Genomic DNA, 22,417 nt, shown 5'->3' on the forward strand with positions numbered 1-22,417 from the left:
TGGATGGATGGATAGAGAGGGAAGGATAGAAAAAGTTACGTAAAATACAAATGAAGGAGTAGAAGAAAGAAAGAAAGAAAGAAAAAAAGGAGACAGAGGGGTTAAAAATAGGGAGGGGGATAGATAGATAGATAGATAGATAGATAGATAGATAGATAGATAGATAGATAGATAGATAGATAGATAGATAGATAGATAGATAGATAGATAGATAGATAGATAGATAGATAGATAGATAGATAGATAGGACACATGTTAAAAGCTGCATCCTATGTCCCAGGCTCCACCTGTAATTGTACTACTATTAATAGAGTTGGAAAGACTAAACGTCTGAACTTCAATTCATGAGAAAAAAATTAATTGTTGGAGATGTTTACATCAAAAGTATAAAATAATTGAGAGCCTGATGAATTTGAGCTGAAAACCTGTGTGTGTGTGTGTGTGTGTGTGTGTGTCTGGGTGTGTGAGTCTGACGGTCTCTCTGTCTGCATGTACATGTGCAGAAAGTAAAACTGTTGATAAGCGCCACAGAACTCCTCTCTCCCTAATGATCTGATTGATTGGCAGCCTGCCCTCAGAAGTTACCATGGCGACTACCATGCTTACATTTTACTGTGTGGAACAGTGTTGTGTTTGTGTGTTTGTCTGTTTGTGTATGTGTGTGTGTGTGACTGTGTGTGAGTGTCTGTGTGTGTCTGTCTGTGTGAGTGTGATGCCTGTGTTTGTGCGTGGACATCCTCTGTCAGTCTGGTTTATCATGTGTCTGTGTGGGGCTGTGTTTAAAAACATCTTAACGAGCGGCCAGGCTGCGCCTGCACTGTTCTAGACTTTGATAACGAGCTGGCCCCTACAGCTGGACCAACTGCACACAGAGCAGAGCAGAGCAGAGAGATTTGTGCTCTGAGCAGCTTCCCAAAACAGCCCAGAAAAAGAGAACCGTAACTCTTATCAGAATGTGGCCATCTGACCATCTGGGCAAGCAGACCTTCCTGAGCGAGGCAATGTGCATTAAATGTTTGTAGGGCAAAAACTTTTCTCAGGGTCGCAAGGTAGAAAAGGGGGGCATTTCTGCTTTTCTAAAAAAATCAGCTCCTACTTTTATATTGAAGTGGATGAGCCACTGGAGCGGGTCTAGCTGGACAATTAGGCTCACAGAGACAATTCTGTAAGTCTGTCTGCTGTTTTGAACACATTAAATGAGACACAACAAGTGTGGCTACAAACCGGTGAGGAAATCATGTGTCTAGAGTTTAATTTGTGGCCGTGCTGGCAATTTATCCAGAAAAAATCCTGAATGTTTTTTCGATCCCTCTCACTCTAACGATGATGTCACTCACTCTGACCCAACCCCATACACACTCATTGAAAAGTGTGAAATTTGTCAGAAATCCTCATGTGCTTTTAAAGGATTTATCTCAAAAACGGTACAAGCTATGAAAAAGTTGTAAATACAGGATGAATACATTAGAAGTTTGTCTACAGCTCAGAATTTGAATGAAGTCTCTAGCTGAAAGTATGTGGACGCTTTAAAGGCTGAAAGAAGTAAGAAGATTTGAAGAGTTTCAAGACTGTTCCAATGCATTCTCTATGGGGAAAAAGAAATCAGAAATAGTTGAATATTGCAAAAAGTATGAATAGTTGAAAAGAGAAAAGACAGAGCACACCTGTCCCGAAAAGGCTGAACATTTTGATATTTGAATTGTTGAAATAGCACAAAGTATGAAGGACTAGTTACATGACGAAGAAAGGCAGAAAATGGCCGAACCGAATAACAATAGTGTGAATGCTTCCAGCATTCACACTAACTAAACTGAACTGAAAAGTGACAGTGGTAATTGTTGTGGGAAGCAGAAGTGCCTTGCACATGGTAAAAACATGTGCATGAGGTAATCATGGCAGAACACAACAAAATTGTATTTACAAAACCAATGCACTTGGTGCACATCATATCATGTATGTTCTGCTCTGTGAAGTCAGTACATGTTGTTCTGACTAATGCGTCAGGCACTGTGGTGACCTGCTAAGTCAGAGACAAAGCCGCAGCTGATGAGTAACACCAGAGGCTTTTGACAGGAAATGAAATGAATAACGTCAGACACTATTGTCAGGTTGAATTGTTTGCTGAAGTTGATTGTTTTATTTTAAGCCTGAAGCTCCTGTCTTTCAAAACACAGATCAATATGAGTCCTCATTCCAGAAACATTTTGTGTTTGTCTCCCTCAACCACCAAATCTCAGCAGTTCATCCTTGAGTCCAACTGAATGTTTCTGTTGTTGGAGGTCAAGAGACACAAAACAGCCGCAGAGCAATAGAAAAAACCACCAACTGAAAACAAGTTAAAAACTAGAATAACTGCCTCTTATTTGTCATGTAGATGTATGTGTGAAATCTTGAGTAACGACTAAAAAGTGTTTTACTGTGACCTTTGACCACCTAAGTCTAAACAAACTTCAAACTGTCACTCAGATGGTGTTTCCGTGAGAATGGGATGGATGAACAACCTGAGAACAATATGTCCCTGGGTCTGGCTGTCTTCAGCTATGAGCTATTATTAGGCTACAACACAGAGAAACAAAAAGGCAACAACGACAAACAAGGGGACCACAAAAAGACAAAAAAGAGTACAAAACTTAATGAGGAACTATGCAGGATTTGTAGCTTAACTATGCCACATTTTTACTGTAACTAAACAGTTTTGGAGTAATTTGGTTTAATAAATGGCTCAACTTTTACGAGGGAGAATGATGGCTCTCCGCCTTCCACGTGCGCGTCACTTAAAACAACTTCGCAAGATCGGGGCCGCTCAATGATTGCTTTCTCTCCAGCTTTGTTGTAAACAAATGCACATGGCTAGGAGAAAAGGACCGGACTTACATGTGTAGTTCCTCTTTAAAACAAGTGCAAAGAGACTCAAAATGAGTGACAGGAGACAGTGTTAACTGAAACCAAATTTTTCAAAAGTGAACTGAAAAAAGAACTCTCCTCTTGTTTTGTTTTGTTTGTTTTTAACCAGAAGATAAAAATGTACTTCAACACATAAAACATAAACCCCCTTTGTTGATCTGAACTGAGACAATCTGTCCTGTGGAGCATGTGTGCATTGTGTAAACAGTGATTATAGAAAGCCTAATGATCTGTCCAAGGTGTACCCTGCCTTCACCCTTTGTCAGATGGGATTGGCTCGAGCCACCTCATGACCCTGCACAGATTAGTGGTTATAGACAACGGATATCAACATCAATCACTTTCCTTTTTTCCTTACGTTATATTATATAACATATAATGTTTTCTCTACAAAATCACATATTAAACTCAGAAGTTTTCATATTAATAGAGTCATGATGAGACAGCATTGACAATGTATGTGGACCTTCTGTTGAAGCCTAGCAACAAAGCACAGAGAGCGTAGTATATCCACCATGTGCATTGAACTATAACAGGCGGCCAAACCGCATTTTTCGTGTTTTGTTCATAACAGAGTTGAGCTCAAACACTAGTTGACCTGTCAAAGTTCATCAATCAACTCCAGCTTAGAGGGTCTTGACAACAGAGATTTGTGTTATCTAATAACTAACTACTCCTCCTATATGGCATATGTCAGATCTAAATGTGCTGGTTCCTCTGTTTGTTGAAATTATGAGAAGAATGTATTTTACGGTGAACAATTTACCGTAGATGACGTTTTGGTGAAGGTTGTTTTAAAGTCATGGAGAACATAGCTTTGTATTTTGTTGACACTTTTTACTATGTCAGTCTGAACAAACCTCAACTCAATGTGACATTTGGCTCATGTACTTCTGGGACTTATCAGAGATAATCTTACTTTAATGCTGATAAAAATCATACACAGAATAAACAATAAAATTAGATTGCTATTCAAAAATCAGTAATAAAAATAAAGCAGCCTTGCTTGTAATATAATGAACAATCCTGTGTAAAATATCTGTATTAAGCAGATGGTTACCTTCCATTGTAAGTGAAATCTTTCAATATCAATATCTCACTGTTCTTTTTTTGATAAGTTGTTATTTGATTTTGTTGGATGCTAAAAAACATAAGAAGTTTCCAATTTCTAATCCAAACCAGCCTCTGTCAAAGTTAACAAGTCATTTGACAACCATTCATTCATTCACATGCTTTCTCTCCATCAACATACATACCGCATGTCAACTGAAGAAAGATGTTGTTTATGTAACATCTGTCTATGGCTGTGTATGACTATACCTCACGCAGCCCCGCGTAAATAAAAAACTCACTTCAATAATTACGATTGCTCTTAATCCTCCTGTTATGTTCCTATCTTAGGAACAGCACTGATGTCCTTTAGTCAGTTTGACCCGGTGCATGTTTAATGAACAGAGTAAAAATGCTTTAACTAGGAATTTACTGGATGAGCTGCAGCTGTGTCCATGTTAACAGGTTAAACTGGACATTGTCAGCACGACACAGGTATCTCATGCCATCTAAAGCAGAATCACATCTGGCCAATTCATGTGTGATGCAGGGGTTTGCCAAGATGAAATAAAAATATGTTTAACCATCTAAGCAGTTGCATGGGGACAGAGGCATAACAGTGGCCTTTCTGCAGCCATAGGCGCAAGTCCAACCCACCGTCCCCTCTCTCTCCCTGACTCCCCTATCATTCTCTTGTTAGTGTACTTGCATATGCAACACGGTGTATGTAACAATAATTGTAATCAGCCAATAAAATAAGCTTTATCTAATTCTACCAGGTCACAATGATGTATTATATTTCGACCAACTCTTTAACTGAGCTTAACTTGAGCTTTGGACAGTAGGCTACTCCCTGTACTTAGAGGGGGTTTCTCCAAAAAACATGAAAGATGTCACAATGAGACCAACGAAGACACATTTACCTACACTTTCATACAGAAATAGTTGGATTTTAATGAGGTTGACGTCTGATTTTTACCTTAAATTGTGTTAAAATTGCACAAAACATAAACTGAGGTTGAAGTGTGAGAAAGAAATGTGGCTCCAAAGAGGTTTGGCCATTTTCTTGTCACCCCATTCATTTTCCATTCAAAATAATTAGATGTTTTGTTTTTTTCCCATTTACATGTCTCTGAGGTCATGGTTAAGGGGGGTATCTTCAATGGTAGAAGATATGACAATGACACCAGCACGGGGTGATACATTCGGGGACGGGATACATTTTAGAAATTGTCAAAGTTTGAAATAGTTGAAATTTAAAGAGGTAAATTGATCGATTTCAGGGATGGTGGTTGTGTGCGTGTGATCCATCCATCCATCATCCCCTCAAATTCACCTTTCTGTGCAATACACACTGGCACCTGAAAGAAAAAAAAGAAAACGTAAAATGAAGAACTTAATTTTCATAGCAACTTAATACAGATTACATGGTGCTTTGACATACAAAACAGAAGCAATGCAAGAGAAAGATAGTCATGGGTGGAGGGTAAACAATACACATGAATATAAATAAAGATCAGGATTGACATACAGAAACACACACGCAGACATACCGAAACTCACGCATACAAACACAATAAAAGCAGTAAAAGGAAAAACAAAGGTGTGAAAACATGAAGTGACTAACACCTGAACCATTAGACATCAGTCACACCCTGTACGCGCTTATTTATTAGAGTGAGGAGCTGGACACCTGCTGCATCCAGCACCAGACTCCTGTTACAACAGGTAAACTCACTAACCTCATTGATGTCGCACTGAATATTTTCCTCAGTGGCTACTCACTGTTCAGATTGTCCTGTGTTTTCAGATTTGAAGTTTGGCTGGAGAGGACCATCATCATGACTCCTGTTCTCCTCTTCCTCCTCCTTGTCTCATTAACAGCCATTCCTCCGGTGAGTCTGACACTTTTATGATGCTTTTTTGAGATGAGGATTACAGGATTTTTTGCCTTTTGAGCCTTTGAAAGAAAATAAGTTGAATGAAAATTGTTGCAACTTATAAAAGAGTATATTGTATGAATATGGGGGGGAAAATACAATTAAGTAAAGATCTAAGATTGTACAACGTTTTGTCTTTGTGTTGCAGAGTGCGACTGATGTTGGAGCTCAAACAGGTGAGTTGAATGAAAGGAGATTTTCCCATGTATCAGTGCTGCTCATTGTTTCTGATGTCCTCTGTTTCCTCTGTCTCCAGATTCATCTTCAGACACTTCAGAAGTCATTGCAAGAGCCAATGAAGGCATAAGTAAGACAAACATTTTATATTTAAATTCCTCTGGAGCAGATGATATGATGAAACTGCAAAATGTATTGATTATTTGATTTGTGGAGGTTGTAGATTTAGCCTTGAGAACGTCATAGGCTGATCCAGAAAAAAAACATCAACTGACTAGCTTATTGTATAAAAGGGGACTGTCAGCCATGTAAAACTCCATATTTCAGGTTTTAATAGAAGTGTTTGCTTGTTTGTTGACCTGCAGCAACTCCCCTGATCTACGATGACATTGTGCCAAATCTTAAGAGGAACGCTGCCAGTTGCACAGTCAAAGGCTGCATATGGCCTAAACGTGGACGCTACGTCAGAGTTCCAGTCAGTTTCTCTGGCGAGTACTGTAAGTAGCAGATTGATCCTAAAAAACCGTCAACCCATCATTCTTGTTTTGTTCCTTTATAGAGAATATGCTTATATTCTATGGCCTATTATTCTATGTTGCTTATTATTATTATTCCAGGTGTGTCACTACATGTTTATTCCATTCATCTGTCAGCTACAGTAACTAGTTACTTTTCAGAAGAGATTTAAAATTGACAGTAAGCTCTGCCTGAGTCTCTCTGTACTGTGTTAGACATTGGGTGTAGCCTGTTCAAGGGGAGCATTTCCCAGTAGCCTTTGCATTGTCTCTGCAGCCAGACAAGAGCGCAACTTCATCATTAGAGCCCTGCTGACCTTCCACAAAACCACCTGCATTCGCTTTGTGAACAGGCGCCGGCAACAAAATTATCTCTCCTTCTTCTCTGGGTCTGGGTAAGAACACACACACACACACACACACACACACACACACCAACTGCCATCCCTGGAAATTTCACCCTCAAAAAAGTAAATTGAACTCTTTTTAAATTCCAACTATTTCAATCCTTAAAGGGATAGTTCAACATTTTGGCAAATTGGCCCATTGCCATAATCGCTATAGTCATAGCAGTAGGTTCGTTACCTTTATTTGTCGGTGTGAGCTATTTTTAGAACGGAGGAGTGGAGCGGCAGGCTGCTCAGAGCTACGTTACGGAGGCTAAAGGAATTTCTTGGTTTCCCTCATCAAACTCGTCAAATACAAAATCCCAAAACTCCAAAACGCTTTCGTGGACAAGTTGTGACATGCACAATCACCACGCTATGAGATAATAACGGAACGTTACAAAACGGAGCCGTTTTCGAGGTAAATACAGGGTAAATACAGAGTCTGCTTGCTGAAAAACTGTCCACGAAGGCAACACACATCAGCGGTTTTGCATGAATTTAACTCTAAAACAGCTCTGTCTCGTAACGTTCCATTATTATCTCATAGCGTGGTGATTGTGCAGCTCACAACTTGTCCACGACAGCCTTTTGGAGTTGTTGGGTTGTGTATTTGATGAGTTTGATGAGGAAAACCAAGAAATTCCCTTAGCCTCCATAGCATAGCCCAGAGCAGCCTGCTGCTCCGCTCCTCCGTTCTAAAAATAGCTTACACCGACAATTAAAGGTAACAAACCTACTGCTATGACTACAGTGATTATGGCAATGGGCCAATTTGCCAAAATGTTGAACTATCCCTTTAACAGACAAGAGGAAACAAGGCAGGAGGTCATCCTTTTGCCCAGCTTTATCAAACAACACAAGAGACCTCATGTCAACAATACATGCTTTCAGTTTTGATTACATGTGTGTGTGTGTGTGTGTGTGTGTGTGTGTGTGTGTGTGTTTGTGTCAGGTGCTGGTCCTACCTGGGTCGTCAGGGGGGAAAACAGAAAGTCTCCCTGAGGAGGAACGGGTGTTTGTCCACAGACACGGTGCAGCATGAAGTCCTCCACGCTCTTGGTTTCCACCATGAGCAGGTCCGCTCCGACAGGGACGACCACGTCAACATCCTCTATGAGAACATTCAGGAAGGTCAGCTCACCTACACACACCTTTATCCCAAGGTTCTGGTTTTGCCCCCTCCAACACATCCTGCTGGGATGGTTGGCCACAAGTTAAAGGGTTGTGTTTGTAGTACAGGTATCAGGGGTTACCGTTCTGATATGAAAGAATGTATTTATGGACTATCTGCTCTTTAACCCCAACTAACCTCCTAGGTTAGATTTAATAGCAGCCCCCTGCACAAATGTATAATGTATCTGCGATGGGAGGTTTCAGGTTATTCAAACGTCCTCAAGCTCAAACCAGACAAACAATTTATATAAATGTGACTTACAGCACATAACAGATTGTTTGATTGAAGCAGAAGTAAGCGATCCGGTCATTTTGGCTAACTTCTTGTCAGCCGATGGAGTTAACAGTCCCCACCCTCGTCCCTACGTCACCACATTCATGCGCATCCCTTGGCTGCACACACAGAGAGGACCGCCCCTTTATGCCGTTCTCTCTCCTCATTGGATAAAGGTTGTAGGATACAAGGAAAGTTTTCTCCTCGGCTTACAGCAGAGCAGAGTGACTGGCAGACCCGTGTTTCGGACCAAACACTCTATATAAGTGATTGCTGTCGGAAGATATAACTATTTAAGACTTATATTAACACAAACATTCCGCTTACTTCTGCTTTAAACCGAATTAAAGTATGTTACACTTGAGGATATTCTTAACGCTCACAATGGGACAACAGGGATAGGGTTATAACAGGGTTAGTACAGGCGACAAAGCATATGAAAATTTAAAAGTTGTGCTGAAATATGTCAAATGTCTTCTCCAAATGTGCAGGAACAAAGTCAAACTTCAGAAAGGCGGACACCAACAACTTGGACACTCCCTATGACTTCCAGTCTGTCATGCATTACAGCAAGTGAGTGTGCAAGTGCATGCATGTGTGTTAAAACCACCTGAGTGGGACATATTACATTTGTTTGAGGAAGGTGATTTTTGTTTTGTTTAGTGCAATAATAAGAGTTTGTGGTGCATGCAAGACTCAAAATCAAAATCTGATTCTCAAAATCAGTAGTTATTGTGCTATATAAATTACTCTATTATTATAAGAAGATACACTAATAAAGTTAATAGGAGAAATTATTGTTAAACGAGTCAGAGTTAAAAGGGAAGGAAGCTTTAATAAAGAGACATAGTGTGCTTTTCTTTCTAACTGTTGTGTTTATGTCCTCAAGGTTTGCCTTCTCCAAAAACAAGCGACCAACCATTGTTGCCAAGAGCGATCCTAACCTGAACTTCGGACAAGCTACAAGCATGAGTGCTATTGACATCACTCGTGTAAACAGACTTTACCAATGCTGTGAGTAAATACTAAACAATGATGACAAACATAAGCACACAACAAATACACTCCACTTTCTATGTTATAGCAATACAAAACCTGAGATTATACCCCTTAACTAAAAACTCCTTTGTTTTTTTGTTTTTTCTCCCCAACCAGAATGCTAATGACAGAAGGAAGGGGTCGGCCTCCACATATTTCAACACTGGATGAACATAATTAGACCAAAAGCCCCGACTGATCGTACTGTGACAACGTTGCAACAGAGAATGTTCTGCTGCTCTTTTGAGTTAGCTTCTTTGTGTCTTTGTATATCTTGTCTTTACATTATAATAGATTGCTATTATAGTTCCTTTTAAACCTTTTAGTATCGGTTTTAGTATCGTTATTTATTTATACTGTTTCTTTTTAATCTATTTATGCATATTGTGGAGCAAAGTTTTTCACAATGCATGTACTTCTGTGTGATAATAAACTTCTTGACTTGACTTGACTTGTACCGATGCATTAATCCAACACCAGCTGTTTTTCATTGAAGATGTTTTAACTTCAGAGCCAACACCAGAGCGACCAGGAACCGACGGTATGTGATCGTCTTTGAACCTCTGACTTTAATTCTTGATGAATGAAAACATTCTTGGCAAGACGTCCGTCTTGCGCCGGTCCAAGAATTTCACTGTGCGCGCAGAGGCTCATGGTAAATGTAGTATGAAACACTTCGCTTTCCAAAACTCCTCGTTGTCCCTTTAAGGTTGAAATTGAAGGTGAAATTGCATTTTTTTTTAACTTCGTCCTAAAGCATGAATTCAAATTAGTTACTAAAATTGATTTATTGCCTGCGGGTGAGAGCAGGGCAATTGTGCTCGGCTGAGGACAATTGAAACCTCTGAAAGTGCTGAGTCTGCGGGGACTAATGTTTAGGTGGTTGTGTTCCAGAAAAAAAGAACCAATTTGGTCTACCAGGCCCCACCTTTGGTCTTTATCAGCTTTTTCACAGGCCAGTAATCACATAGCACTTTCTCCTGAAATCATATGGATGTTGTTTTATTTGTTCAAGTACTGGAACTTAACCATGAGTCATGTGCATGGTTTCACCGATTTCTTTCTTTTCAGTTTCGTTAATCATAAATTTCAGTCACTGTGTACTGTGACAACGTTGCAACAGAGAATGTTCTGCTGCTCTTATTTTTGAGTTAGCTTCTTTGTGTCTTTCTTGTCTCTACATTATAATAGATTGCTATTATAGTTCCTTTTAAACCTTTTAGATAGGTTTTAGTATTGTTATTTATTTACTGTTTCTTTTTAATATATTTATGCATATTGTGGAGCAAAGTTTTTCACAATGCATGTACTTCTGTGTGATAATAAACTTCTTGACTTGACTTGACTTGTACCGATGCATTAATCCAACACCAGCTGTTTTTCATTGAAGATGTTTTAACTTCAGAGTCGTAGGCAAGACTTGAGGTTTAACTTAACTCGACGCGGGTCGGTGCACCTGCCCTTTCCCACTGCCACCAAAAGCCAATTGTTAGCAGGTTTAAATGGTTTTTTTGGCCAGTGGGAAAGGGGTTTTAGAGTCTCAGAACAAAACATGTCAGCGTGTCAACTGAGTCATTGTTCCTACAGGGTCCTGATGGAAACAAAAGTTTGCAAATAAGCAGTTGGTACAGTATCATATAGACATTCCTGTGTGTTGACTTTCAACTTGTTTGTTCAGTTGCCATTTTAAAAGGTAGATAATGGGACAAGGTGATGTTGATTCATGCTAACTCATTAACTGCAGAGTAGAAAAGCTGCTTCCTGTTTGTCCTGGCTCTTGGATGAGTATGTGAATCAATGATTAGCATGTTTACAGTCTGGGGAAGAAACTATTTTGATTTCTACAGGTCATTTCCTCCTTCATGACAACTGTATACAGGGGGTGAAAAATTTAATTACACTTAAAGGGACAACGAGGAGTTTTGGAAAGCAAAGTGTTTTCATACTACATTTACCATGAGCCTCCGTGCGCTGGTTGGCTCAGCCAGTGTTTCCGCCACTAATTAAAATAACAAAATAACGACAGAGACAAAACAATATACGTATTTAAAGAAAATGGAGCCATTAACAAGTGTGTGTAGCGTAGATTCATTCACATTAACGTGAGACTTTTTTTATAACCAAATAGAAACTCCTTGTTGTCCCTTTAAGTCCACCTTAGGCTGGAAGTTGTTTTCGTTTCATCGGGGCTTGAGCGTAATGTTGTGAATGTAGCCTGAGCCTCAGTTAAAGGGACAACGAGGAGTTTCTCCATTGGCAAAACGAAAAATTCCGCAACAATAAAAAAGTCTCATATTAATGTGGATGAATCTACACTATTTTCGATTCGCTACAAATTATATATCAAAACGTGCGGTTTGATCGGGATCGGTATGCTATTACTTTTCTCAACAGATTACACACGTCCGTCTTGCGCCGGTCCAAGAATTTCACTGTGCGCGCAGAGGCTCATGGTAAATGTAGTATGAAACACTTCGCTTTCCAAAACTCCTCGTTGTCCCTTTAAGGTTGAAATTGAAGGTGAAATTGCATTTTTTTTTAACTTCGTCCTAAAGCATGAATTCAAATTAGTTACTAAAATTGATTTATTGCCTGCGGGTGAGAGCAGGGCAATTGTGCTCGGCTGGGGACAATTGAAACCTCTGAAAGTGCTGAGTCTGCGGGGACTAATGTTTAGGTGGTTGTGTTCCAGAAAAAAAGAACCAATTTGGTCTACCAGGCCCCACCTTTGGTCTTTATCAGCTTTTTCACAGGCCAGTAATCACATAGCACTTTCTCCTGAAATCATATGGATGTTGTTTTATTTGTTCAAGTACTGGAACTTAACCATGAGTCATGTGCATGGTTTCACCGATTTCTTTCTTTTCAGTTTCGTTAATCATAAATTTCAGTCACTGTGTACTGTGACAACGTTGCAACAGAGAATGTTCTGCTGCTCTTATTTTTGAGTTAGCTTCTTTGTGTCTTTCTTGTCTCTACATTATAATAGATTGCTATTATAGTTCCTTTTAAACCTTTTAGATAGGTTTTAGTATTGTTATTTATTTACTGTTTCTTTTTAATATATTTATGCATATTGTGGAGCAAAGTTTTTCACAATGCATGTACTTCTGTGTGATAATAAACTTCTTGACTTGACTTGACTTGTACCGATGCATTAATCCAACACCAGCTGTTTTTCATTGAAGATGTTTTAACTTCAGAGTCGTAGGCAAGACTTGAGGTTTAACTTAACTCGACGCGGGTCGGTGCACCTGCTCTTTCCCACTGCCACCAAAAGCCAATTGTTAGCAGGTTTAAATGGTTTTTTTGGCCAGTGGGAAAGGGGTTTTAGAGTCTCAGAACAAAACATGTCAGCGTGTCAACTGAGTCATTGTTCCTACAGGGACCTGATGGAAACAAAAGTTTGCAAATAAGCAGTTGGTAGGGGAGAGCCGCCTCAATTGTAACGTTTTTCACTTTTCACTCTACTACACAGAGATCGTTTTACCTACATATGTCACATTTTCAGGCAAAGTACCAATACATGTCTGCTATCAAAAACGACTTAAAGTTTTTCAATTAATAAAAGAGGTCTTGAGTAATATAACTGAAAGCGGACTGTGTCCGATGTTACAACTGAAGCGCTGGTGCGTCTTGATTGTAACAGCGGGTTTGATAGGTTGTAACACTGCTAAAAAGTAGCATTAAACTCATCGTTTTCAGGTCAAATCAATTATATTTCATTCAGGGAACTGCTTAACGTTTCTTTAACACTAAGAATGTCCTATAAAAAATATTGTATATTATTCAAACTTACCGAAAGTACAAGTTGGAGAGTTTGTGTGAATTCATTGATAGGAGAATGCATGCGAACACTTATGCTGCATTCGATTGCACTCGGAACTTTTTTTTTTTCAGAAGCAGCGTTGCTCTTTCTCTTTCTCACTCTCTCCCTCTCCCTCAAATAGCTAATATCCTCCCCCAGCAGTACTTTTTGATTTTCGAAAGACATCCAAACAAACATCACCACTGTGGCCGCCATGTTTTCCGAGGTTGTGCAATGAAACGCATTTACCTCGGAAGTCGTAATTTCCAACGAGTGCAATTGAACGCAGCATAAGAGTCCCATTCATAGCCTATACCTGCACTGACCCCTGTTGGGTCAAATAGCATCACCTCAAATCACTTCTTTTTTTAGAGTCTATGCAAAAGAAAATCAGTCGGTTTGCACAAGTTTTATTGCAACAATAAGACTATAGGCCTACACCTCAGTGCATTAGAACATTATGTGCAGATCAGTCCTTTTCCTCTCCTGTTGGGGGGACATTGTGTAAAACAAACAAAAAACAAATAAAGAGCAAAATTATTCGAGCTGTGTTTGCAAATGTCTGCCGTTGTCATAATTGTAACATGCGTTACAAATGAGCCGCTCGGAGCACCGTCCATTTGGCGTTGTTTACAGAACACACCTACCAATAATTATGTGTTAAAACTATGCAAACTAGTGACTAACATATACATAAAGACACCCAAGCGGATTTTAGCCCTGTAACATTAAAGAAAAAATCTGTAGTCAAAAACTAATGTGGGAGTGAATTTTTCTTATTTTGCGAAAATCCAGCTTCTCCGACGATATCTCACCACAGCGTGGAGGAAAACACTTGCACTTTGCCAGGCATGTGTATTACGGTCCTCGTCACATCCTGACGTAATGACGTCACGATCGCATCGACCAATCAAGAGAAAACGTGAACGTTACAACCGTGAAGCGTTACAATTGAGGCGGCTCTCCCCTACAGTATCATATAGACATTCCTGTGTGTTGACTTTCAACTTGTTTGTTCAGTTGCCATTTTAAAAGGTAGATAATGGGACAAGGTGATGTTGATTCATGCTAACTCATTAACTGCAGAGTAGAAAAGCTGCTTCCTGTTTGTCCTGGCTCTTGGATGAGTATGTGAATCAATGATTAGCATGTTTACAGTCTGGGGAAGAAACTATTTTGATTTCTACAGGTCATTTCCTCCTTCATGACAACTGTATACAGGGGGTGAAAAATTTAATTACACTTAAAGGGACAACGAGGAGTTTTGGAAAGCAAAGTGTTTTCATACTACATTTACCATGAGCCTCCGTGCGCTGGTTGGCTCAGCCAGTGTTTCCGCCACTAATTAAAATAACAAAATAACGACAGAGACAAAACAATATACGTATTTAAAGAAAATGGAGCCATTAACAAGTGTGTGTAGCGTAGATTCATTCACATTAACGTGAAACTTTTTTTATAACCAAATAGAAACTCCTTGTTGTCCCTTTAAGTCCACCTTAGGCTGGAAGTTGTTTTCGTTTCATCGGGGCTTGAGCGTAATGTTGTGAATGTAGCCTGAGCCTCAGTTAAAGGGACAACGAGGAGTTTCTCCATTGGCAAAACGAAAAATTCCGCAACAATAAAAAAGTCTCATATTAATGTGGATGAATCTACACTATTTTCGATTCGCTACAAATTATATATCAAAACGTGCGGTTTGATCGGGATCGGTATGCTATTACTTTTCTCAACAGATTACACATTTTTCGTGATGTAAGTTGCGAAAAAGTGTGCAAAATTTTGCATTGAAGTCAATGGTACAGTACAACAGTAGACACAAGCCTTGTGTATTGGCGTATTGCTCCACGTTTTGATACAGTAGGTCATATAGTTTTTGATCAATCCCTGATCAATGACCATGATCATTTTTGGAGAAATTATGAGATTATAATGGTTGTGTATTGCACGGAATGTTCGTGTCAGAGTGGGTGACATCATCAGTTAGAGTGGGAGAAAGCCCAGAAAAACTCCAGACTTTTTCTCTTTCCACACTCCGCCTGGCCACAATTTACACTCTACACACATAATTCTTTCAGAAAATTGTAGACAAACTTGTTCTGTCTCTCATCATGTGCTCAAAATATCAGAGAGACTTACAGAATTTACAGAATCAGCCTCTAAGTTCAGCCACGTCTGTCTCTGCTCCTCACTGACTCCAATACAAAGATTTTCTGAGAGAAGCAGAACGGACCGATGTTTTAAAACTGCCAGCGTCTCCAAAATATTTACTGAAACACCAAATCCTACCAAATTTTTCAGGAAGTCCTTACAGCACCGTTGATCTGTGTTTTGTTCTGATAGGAGTTACCGTTTTGTCACCGTAAGCCTTTTGCGAGACCAGTGCAGAGGCAGAAAATCACTCTTTTTCTCCACGTTTTTGTCTGTCTCAGCCTAAAAAAAAAACTAGAACTTGCCGACCCGTTTGATTGTCGTAGGCCAATTTGGGGGTCTTGGCTCATGGACTATAGACATTCCAATAAAAACAATAGGACTGCATGCTTGGTATAATTGATGGCATATGTAATTTCCAAGAGAGGACCTGCAACTGAGGTGAGGAGATTTCACACCAGCTGTTATTGCTGCAGTATATGTGTTTAATTGCTTATCCACTGAGTTGTGAATTTCTGCTGGAAGCCCTTCATGTTGAAGATTAATCGATTTTAAAATCTTCAGTGTCATTTCAGAGGTTAAACAAATGGAGTCAAAAAACTCACATCAGTTCTCAAGAATAAGGAAGTACTGTATTCTACAGTATAAATATTGATACAGTGTGTGTAATGGCAGCTGTAGCCTAGTCTTGTCTGTAAACTAAGCACCCACATTATCAGATATATGCAAATACTACAGACAGTCAAACACCAGTCCTCAGTGTTTTGTTCATTATAGACATCCAGTTTAAATGTAAGTTTAAAACGTGAATGAACTTCATCAGTAAAATAAAGCCTCCAAAAATAATTAGAAACAATGGTTAAGTCAGAGGTGAGTGTTGTGAAGTGGCTGTAATCACTGCTCCTGCTTCTGCCAGATGAACGGGACTAAATGTCATGTTTTTTTTGTTTTTTTTTCTTAGATCCTGGTGAACAGGTTTAGGTTTAGTTTCAGTCATTGTGTTGACATTGTGTTGACATTGGCTCCTTTTTGTCCACATAGTTCAACAACGCAACTTCTGAATGTGTGGTGAAAAAAAAACAACAAAAACAAACAAGATGCTATTGTTTAGTCATTATTTGCGGCTGTCACGTAAGTGTCTCTGACACATATAGTCTACTACAGAGCTCAATTGTCTCCGTCCTTCTGCCATCATAGACATGCCTCAACTAGCTTTCATTCATCAACATATTTATTCTCTGAGCTATTGGCCCATAAACAAAGCCCTTTAGCTAAACAGCTGAAGCCTCATGATGGTGCAGTTTTAATAAATAGTATGGGCACATCAGTGGGATTGTGAATGAGGTGTTCTCACTCAGGCTTCACCTCAAACCATCAGGAATGAATCAATCTAACTTCAAGCAATGATGATTTGATACTGTTGTCATTATGAAAATCAATCAATAAATCTCCATTAAAAACTTACTTTTTAACCCCATCAGGTTACTAGTTAGTTACTTACATTTTTTAAACACCATGGATCACAGGGTATTACAGTACTTCTACTGTACTACTGTACCTTTATTATATCTTTCCATTTTTATTACTGTTGTTGTTGTTGTAAACTGATTCAACCCCCCAAAAAAGTCTTGGGTCTCCAGCTTAAAAGTTGAAACCACGTATGTGGATGAAACAATGTGGCTAAAGAGGTTTGGTAATTTTCACAACATCTGTCCACTTATTTTCTATGTGACACTGGAGGAATGCGATCCAAGGGAGATTTCTTCAAAAACAGTAGACCAGGGCTTCAAGAGGAAGACTGATTTCACCCCCCAAAAGTCCCAAGTTTACAGCTTAAAGGGATAGTTCACCCTAGAATGATATTTCGCTCATTACTCACCCTCATGTTGACTAAGGGCTGGAAGAAGCTTCAGAGTCCACCGTCCCTTCTCTGAGTTACAGGGGGTCTTGGCGTAGCAGTGCATGTCCATATAACGGTTGCAAAGGGACACCAGAGCTCTTCGTAAAAAAACACACACAAAAAAACATCCAAATACCTCCATTATGCTCGTATGTAATGTCCGTCTTGTGCTGAAGCCCCAAATTGCGTAATTGTCCCGAAAAAAATTAAAAAAGTCTATATTTTAAGCTTGTTTGTAGCGGAAGCTTCTCGAAGCTCCTCTTCCTGGTCCGTCCAAATCTCGCGTGATTCGCAGTAACCGCACTGACGCCGGCGCAAATCACGCGAGATTTGGACGGACCAGGAAGAGGAGCTTCGAGAAGCTTCCGCTACAAACAAGCTTAAAATATAGACTTTTTAAAAAAAATTTCGGGACAATTACGCAATTTGGGGCTTCAGCACAAGACGGACATTACATACGAGCATCATGGAGGTATTTGGATGTTTTTTTGTGTGTGTTTTTTTACGAAGAGCTCTGGTGTCCCTTTGCAACCGTTATATGGACATGCACTGCTACGCCAAGACCCCCTGTAACTCAGAGAAGGGACGGTGGACTCTGAAGCTTCTTCCAGCCCTTAGTCAACATGAGGGTGAGTAGATAATGAGCGAAATATCATTCTAGGGTGAACTATCCCTTTAAGCTTTCAACACTACATTGAAGTATGACAGGGATGGAAGTTAGGGTGTGTGAGAATCATCCATTCATCATCCACTCAAATATACATTGTCTGAGATTTTGTGAAGACAATAATAGGCATCAAAATACAACTATAAAAATTTCCCAGGACCTTGAGATAAGCAAAATGACTAATGCCTGAGCTGTATCAGGTATCAGTCACACCCTGCAAGTGCTGCCTATAAAAAGTGAGGGACTGGACACTGGCTGCATCCAGCAGCAGACTCCTCAGTGGCTATACTCGCTGTTCAGATTGTCCTGAGTTTTCAGATTTAAAGTTTGACTGGAGAGGATCATCATCATGACTCCTGTTCTCCTCTTCCTCCTCCTTGTCTCATTGACAGCCATGCCTGTGGTGAGTCTTACTCTTCCCACACTGGGATTATGATGCTAAACTTTCTCTGCTGTCCTGTGAGAATAACTTGACATAAGAGAGAAAACATCCTTGTCATATTGTGTGACACTGCTTTTATTTGAGATAACACTTGTAGTATTATAAAATAATATTATGACTTTTTAAATTGAAGGAAAATTGCTGCAACTCTGTGATTTTCAGTTAAACAGTTTTGTGCCTTTGTGTTGCAGGATGCAAATGAGGAAGGAGAACAGATAGGTGAGTTGGATAGTGTGGAATTTCCCAGAAACATGCACCATCTGTCAATATGTCCCATGTTACAGAGCTGCTCTTTGATTATGTTGTCCTCTGCTTTAACTCCATCCAGACACATCTTTGGACACCTCTGAAGTCATTGCAAGAGCCAACGAAGGCATAAGTAAGATACACATTTTATATAATCCAACTCTTCTCACTAAAATAGAAAAAGTACAATGAAACTCAACTGATTATAAAGGTGAAACAATTGACTGAATAGTTGTTTTATCAGGAAAAAAAAGATTTGGTGAAGTTTTGAGAATTCCCAATCCATTTTTTTAAACTGAAAATGTTTGCACATTTGTTTGTTGCAGCGACCCATCTGATCCATGACGACATTATGCCAAATTTCAAGAGAAACGCGGACCCCTGCACGGCCAGAGGCTGTAAGTGGCCCAAAGTTCGAGGCCACGTCAGAATTCCTGTCAGTATCTCTTCTGAGTACAGTAAGTAGCAGATTGTTCCTCAAAAACCAGTCCACTCTTTGGACTGACACTAATTCAGGTTGGTTCCCAGCTCCACCCCTTTCCACTTAGACCACCAGACCTCTAATTCCATAGGTTAACCCTAATTGTCAAAAGACTATGGCCACTGTGTTCATATTGTATCCAAATAAAATTGGCACGTTGATCTGTGGCTTGTATTGCTGCCAGGCTCTGTGATTATGCTTGCAGATTCCAGAAAATAATGTACACACTAAAAGCAACAGGAAATAAGATATTTTCACTCCCAGAGCCTCTGACCAAGTTTTGTATCATAAAATACATGTAATAGAATTAAAAGGTATGATGTATTTCTGAAAAAGCTCAAACTATTATGAAACTCAAATGAAGATGATACCAGAGATGGGGGCATATCATTTATGTGCATTTAGGACCAGAGATAGAATGAGAGGCATTGACGTGGATACGATTTAAAGAGCCAGTAAATCTAATCTACAGTACTGCATTAAACAAAGGGTGTAGAAAACATTTCCCGGCAGCCTGTGCTTTCTCTCGGCAGCCGCTGATGAGGAAAACATCATCATTAGAGCCCTTGTGACCTTCCACAAGTCCACCTGCATTCGCTTTGTGTGGAGTCGCTCGACAGATCGGGATTTTCTCAGCTTCTTCTCTGGATCTGGGTACACGCACACATACACACACACACACACACACACACACACACACACACACACACACACACACACACACACACACACACACACACACACACACACACACACACACACACACACACACACACACACACACACACACACACACACACACACACACGTTTTTAATGGTGATGTCTCATCATGTTTCATTCTCGCAGAGGTTAAAAAAGCTCTGGGGGGATCAAGTTAAAATCCAACAATGTAAAACCATTATTGTTAAACGTTGTGTGTATGTGTTTGCATCAGGTGCTGGTCCTACCTGGGTCGTCAGGGGGGAAGACAAGATGTCTCCCTGAAGAAAAAAGGTTGTCTGTACACACACACAGTGCAGCATGAAGTCCTCCACGCTCTTGGTTTCCACCACGAGCAGGTCCGCTCTGATAGGGACCAACATGTCAACATCCTGTTTGACAACATTCAGGAAGGTCAGCTCACCTAGACACACCTTTATCCCAAGGTTCTGGTTTTGCCCCCTCCAACACATCCTGCTGGGATGGTTGGCCACAAGTTAAAGGGTTGTGTTGTTACCCTAAAGCTCTGGGTTTTACTGACAGCACTGGACACAGACTCCCAGTCAATAAACTCACAAAGAAAATGCATGTAGGCCTGCACTGCTGTAGCCTAACCTCTCTCACATGTCTCACGCCTCCAGGATGAATTCCAGCAATAGAAAGACATCTTTAACTATAGTTTTCCATGTGGGCTGCATCCCAATGGTACAGATATGAACAACACAACAAAAACACAGCAACAATGATATAATTTAAAAGCTGTGACAAATTTAGAAGGCTTCAGCATGACAGGTGAATTGTTCCAGAGTTTAGGGGCTAAGACTGCAAACGTCTAATCAGCTCACACTCAACAGTCGTCAGTCATATTAGCTGCATGAGGCAAACATCAGAGCTTTCAGGTAAATGCCTAACCCAAACCTTGCCAAACATTTGCATATATCTGAGAGTAATTAAAAAATTCTTTAGGCTAATTTTCCACCTTAACCTGACATCTTGTTTGCAAGATGATGAATTGATGAACCACTTATAAAAAAAATAAAATAAAAAAAAGAATTACGTGCGAAATAACGAAATAAATAAAGCTTTACATCGCTGGCATTGTTGTTGGAAGGTCGTGGGTTTGGTCCATTGGTTTGATGATTTATGTGATTGTGAGGCTAAGGTAAAAATGTAAAAGCTGAATACACCCTGAAAGCCTGAAAGAGTCCAAATGGTCTCTCCATCCATGCAGGGAAGGAATCAAACTTCCAAAAGGTGGACACTAACAACTTGGACACTCCCTATGACTTCCAGTCTGTCATGCATTACAGCAAGTGAGTGCATCAGTACATGCATCTGTGTTTAAACCACCTGAGCAAGACACTTGCTATTACATAGATTTGAGGAAGGTGTTTCTTGCTTTGTTTATTTCTTAATGCAATAATAAAACTGTTGTGCAACACTTATTATGTAGCAAATTGCTATATTATACTAAGAAACCGTGAGAAATACAAGAAGCGTCAGAGTTAGCAGGAACAAAGCTTTAAAAATGAGACACAGTGTGTTTTTCTTTCTAACTGTTGTGTTTGTGTTCTCAAGGTTCGCCTTCTCCAAAAACAGACAACCAACCATTGTTGCTAAGAGTGATCCTAAACTGAACTTTGGTCAGGCTTCAAGCATGAGTGCTAACGACATCGCCCGTGTTAACAAGCTTTACCAATGCTGTGAGTAAATACTAAACACTAAATACACCAACATTAAATATGGTTGAAATATATATTAGAAATCAGTTAATCAGAAATATTCTGTTTTTTTGTTTTGTTTTTTCAGAACCACGTAACATCAGTGGCAGGTCGGCCTCCAGGAAGGAGCAGGTCGGCCTACCTCAACACCTAACAGTCACTATCATACCGCTAATTCTATCACTAATTACACAAGAAGAAGACAACTATCTACTACAAGCTATAGAGGCTCATAAGCAGAGATGGGTAGAGTAGCCAAAAAAAATTACTCAAGTAAGAGTATAGTTACTTTAGAATAATGTTACTCAAGTAAAAGTAAAAAGTAGCCATTCAAACATACTTGAGTAAGAGTAAGAAAGTACTTGGTGAATACTCAAGTACAGAGTAACTGCTGAGTAACCTCTGATTTGTTCGTTTAATGATCAGCACATGAATGTAGGCCTAATCAAATGCACAAAAATATAAAATAGCAATTAAAAAATTCAGATATTGCCAAAGAACAACATTTAACAACTAAGACAATAGCCTAAAATGAAAATGAAAGTAATATATTAAGACAAATTCAGTCACAATAACTTAAATAGGCCTATACTTGCATACAGAGGTCTATAAACTCTGTGTGTGTGTGTGTGTGTGTGTGTGTGTGTGTGTGTGTGTGTGTGTGTGTGTGTGTGTGTGTGTGGTTAACTGATTGGTGAAACGCAGTCATGTGACAGAGCCTCTGTTGGAAGTATCTCCATCAAAACATAAACAAACAGATCGTGCATTGGATTGAGGTAGCGAGTAGCGACCAGAATATAGCTCAAAATAACGGAGTAAAAGTACCGCTTCTTCTTCACA

The 22,417-nt window shown here is 39.6% G+C and overlaps 2 protein-coding genes across 4 annotated transcripts in view; both read left to right on the top strand.

Moving 5' to 3' along the window:
* The first annotated feature begins 5,658 nt into the window (after positions 1–5,658).
* LOC146990174 (low choriolytic enzyme-like) overlaps positions 5,659–22,417 on the top strand; it is a 42,410-nt gene continuing 25,651 nt past the window's right edge. Inside the window, exons 1-9 of one of the 3 annotated variants that reach the window (XM_085770040.1) lie at positions 5,659–5,681; positions 5,737–5,849; positions 18,620–18,647; positions 18,757–18,807; positions 19,001–19,132; positions 19,689–19,809; positions 20,092–20,270; positions 21,088–21,169; positions 21,435–21,559. In XM_085770040.1, coding sequence (XP_085626166.1) covers positions 5,796–5,849; positions 18,620–18,647; positions 18,757–18,807; positions 19,001–19,132; positions 19,689–19,809; positions 20,092–20,270; positions 21,088–21,169; positions 21,435–21,559 — 772 coding nt within the window. In that variant the 5' untranslated portion in view covers positions 5,659–5,681; positions 5,737–5,795. Of the gene's footprint in view, positions 5,682–5,736; positions 5,850–18,262; positions 18,390–18,619; positions 18,648–18,756; positions 18,808–19,000; positions 19,133–19,688; positions 19,810–20,091; positions 20,271–21,087; positions 21,170–21,434; positions 21,568–22,417 lie in introns of those variants that run through there. The other 2 variants (XM_085770038.1, XM_085770039.1) reach the window with 2 other exon arrangements.
* Positions 6,135–9,444, top strand: LOC146990175 (hatching enzyme 1.2-like; the record flags this gene model as incomplete). The annotated part of the gene is made up of 6 exons (XM_085772970.1): positions 6,135–6,201; positions 6,437–6,568; positions 6,864–6,981; positions 7,928–8,106; positions 8,914–8,995; positions 9,312–9,444. Coding segments are annotated over 6 exons (711 nt in total), but the record flags the coding sequence as incomplete, so codon positions are not given.

This window comes from Trachurus japonicus, chromosome 3 (assembly GCF_045865225.1).
Source record: "Trachurus japonicus isolate A0001 chromosome 3, Traja_1.0".
In the NCBI taxonomy this organism is placed as follows: Eukaryota; Metazoa; Chordata; class Actinopteri; order Carangiformes; family Carangidae; genus Trachurus; species Trachurus japonicus.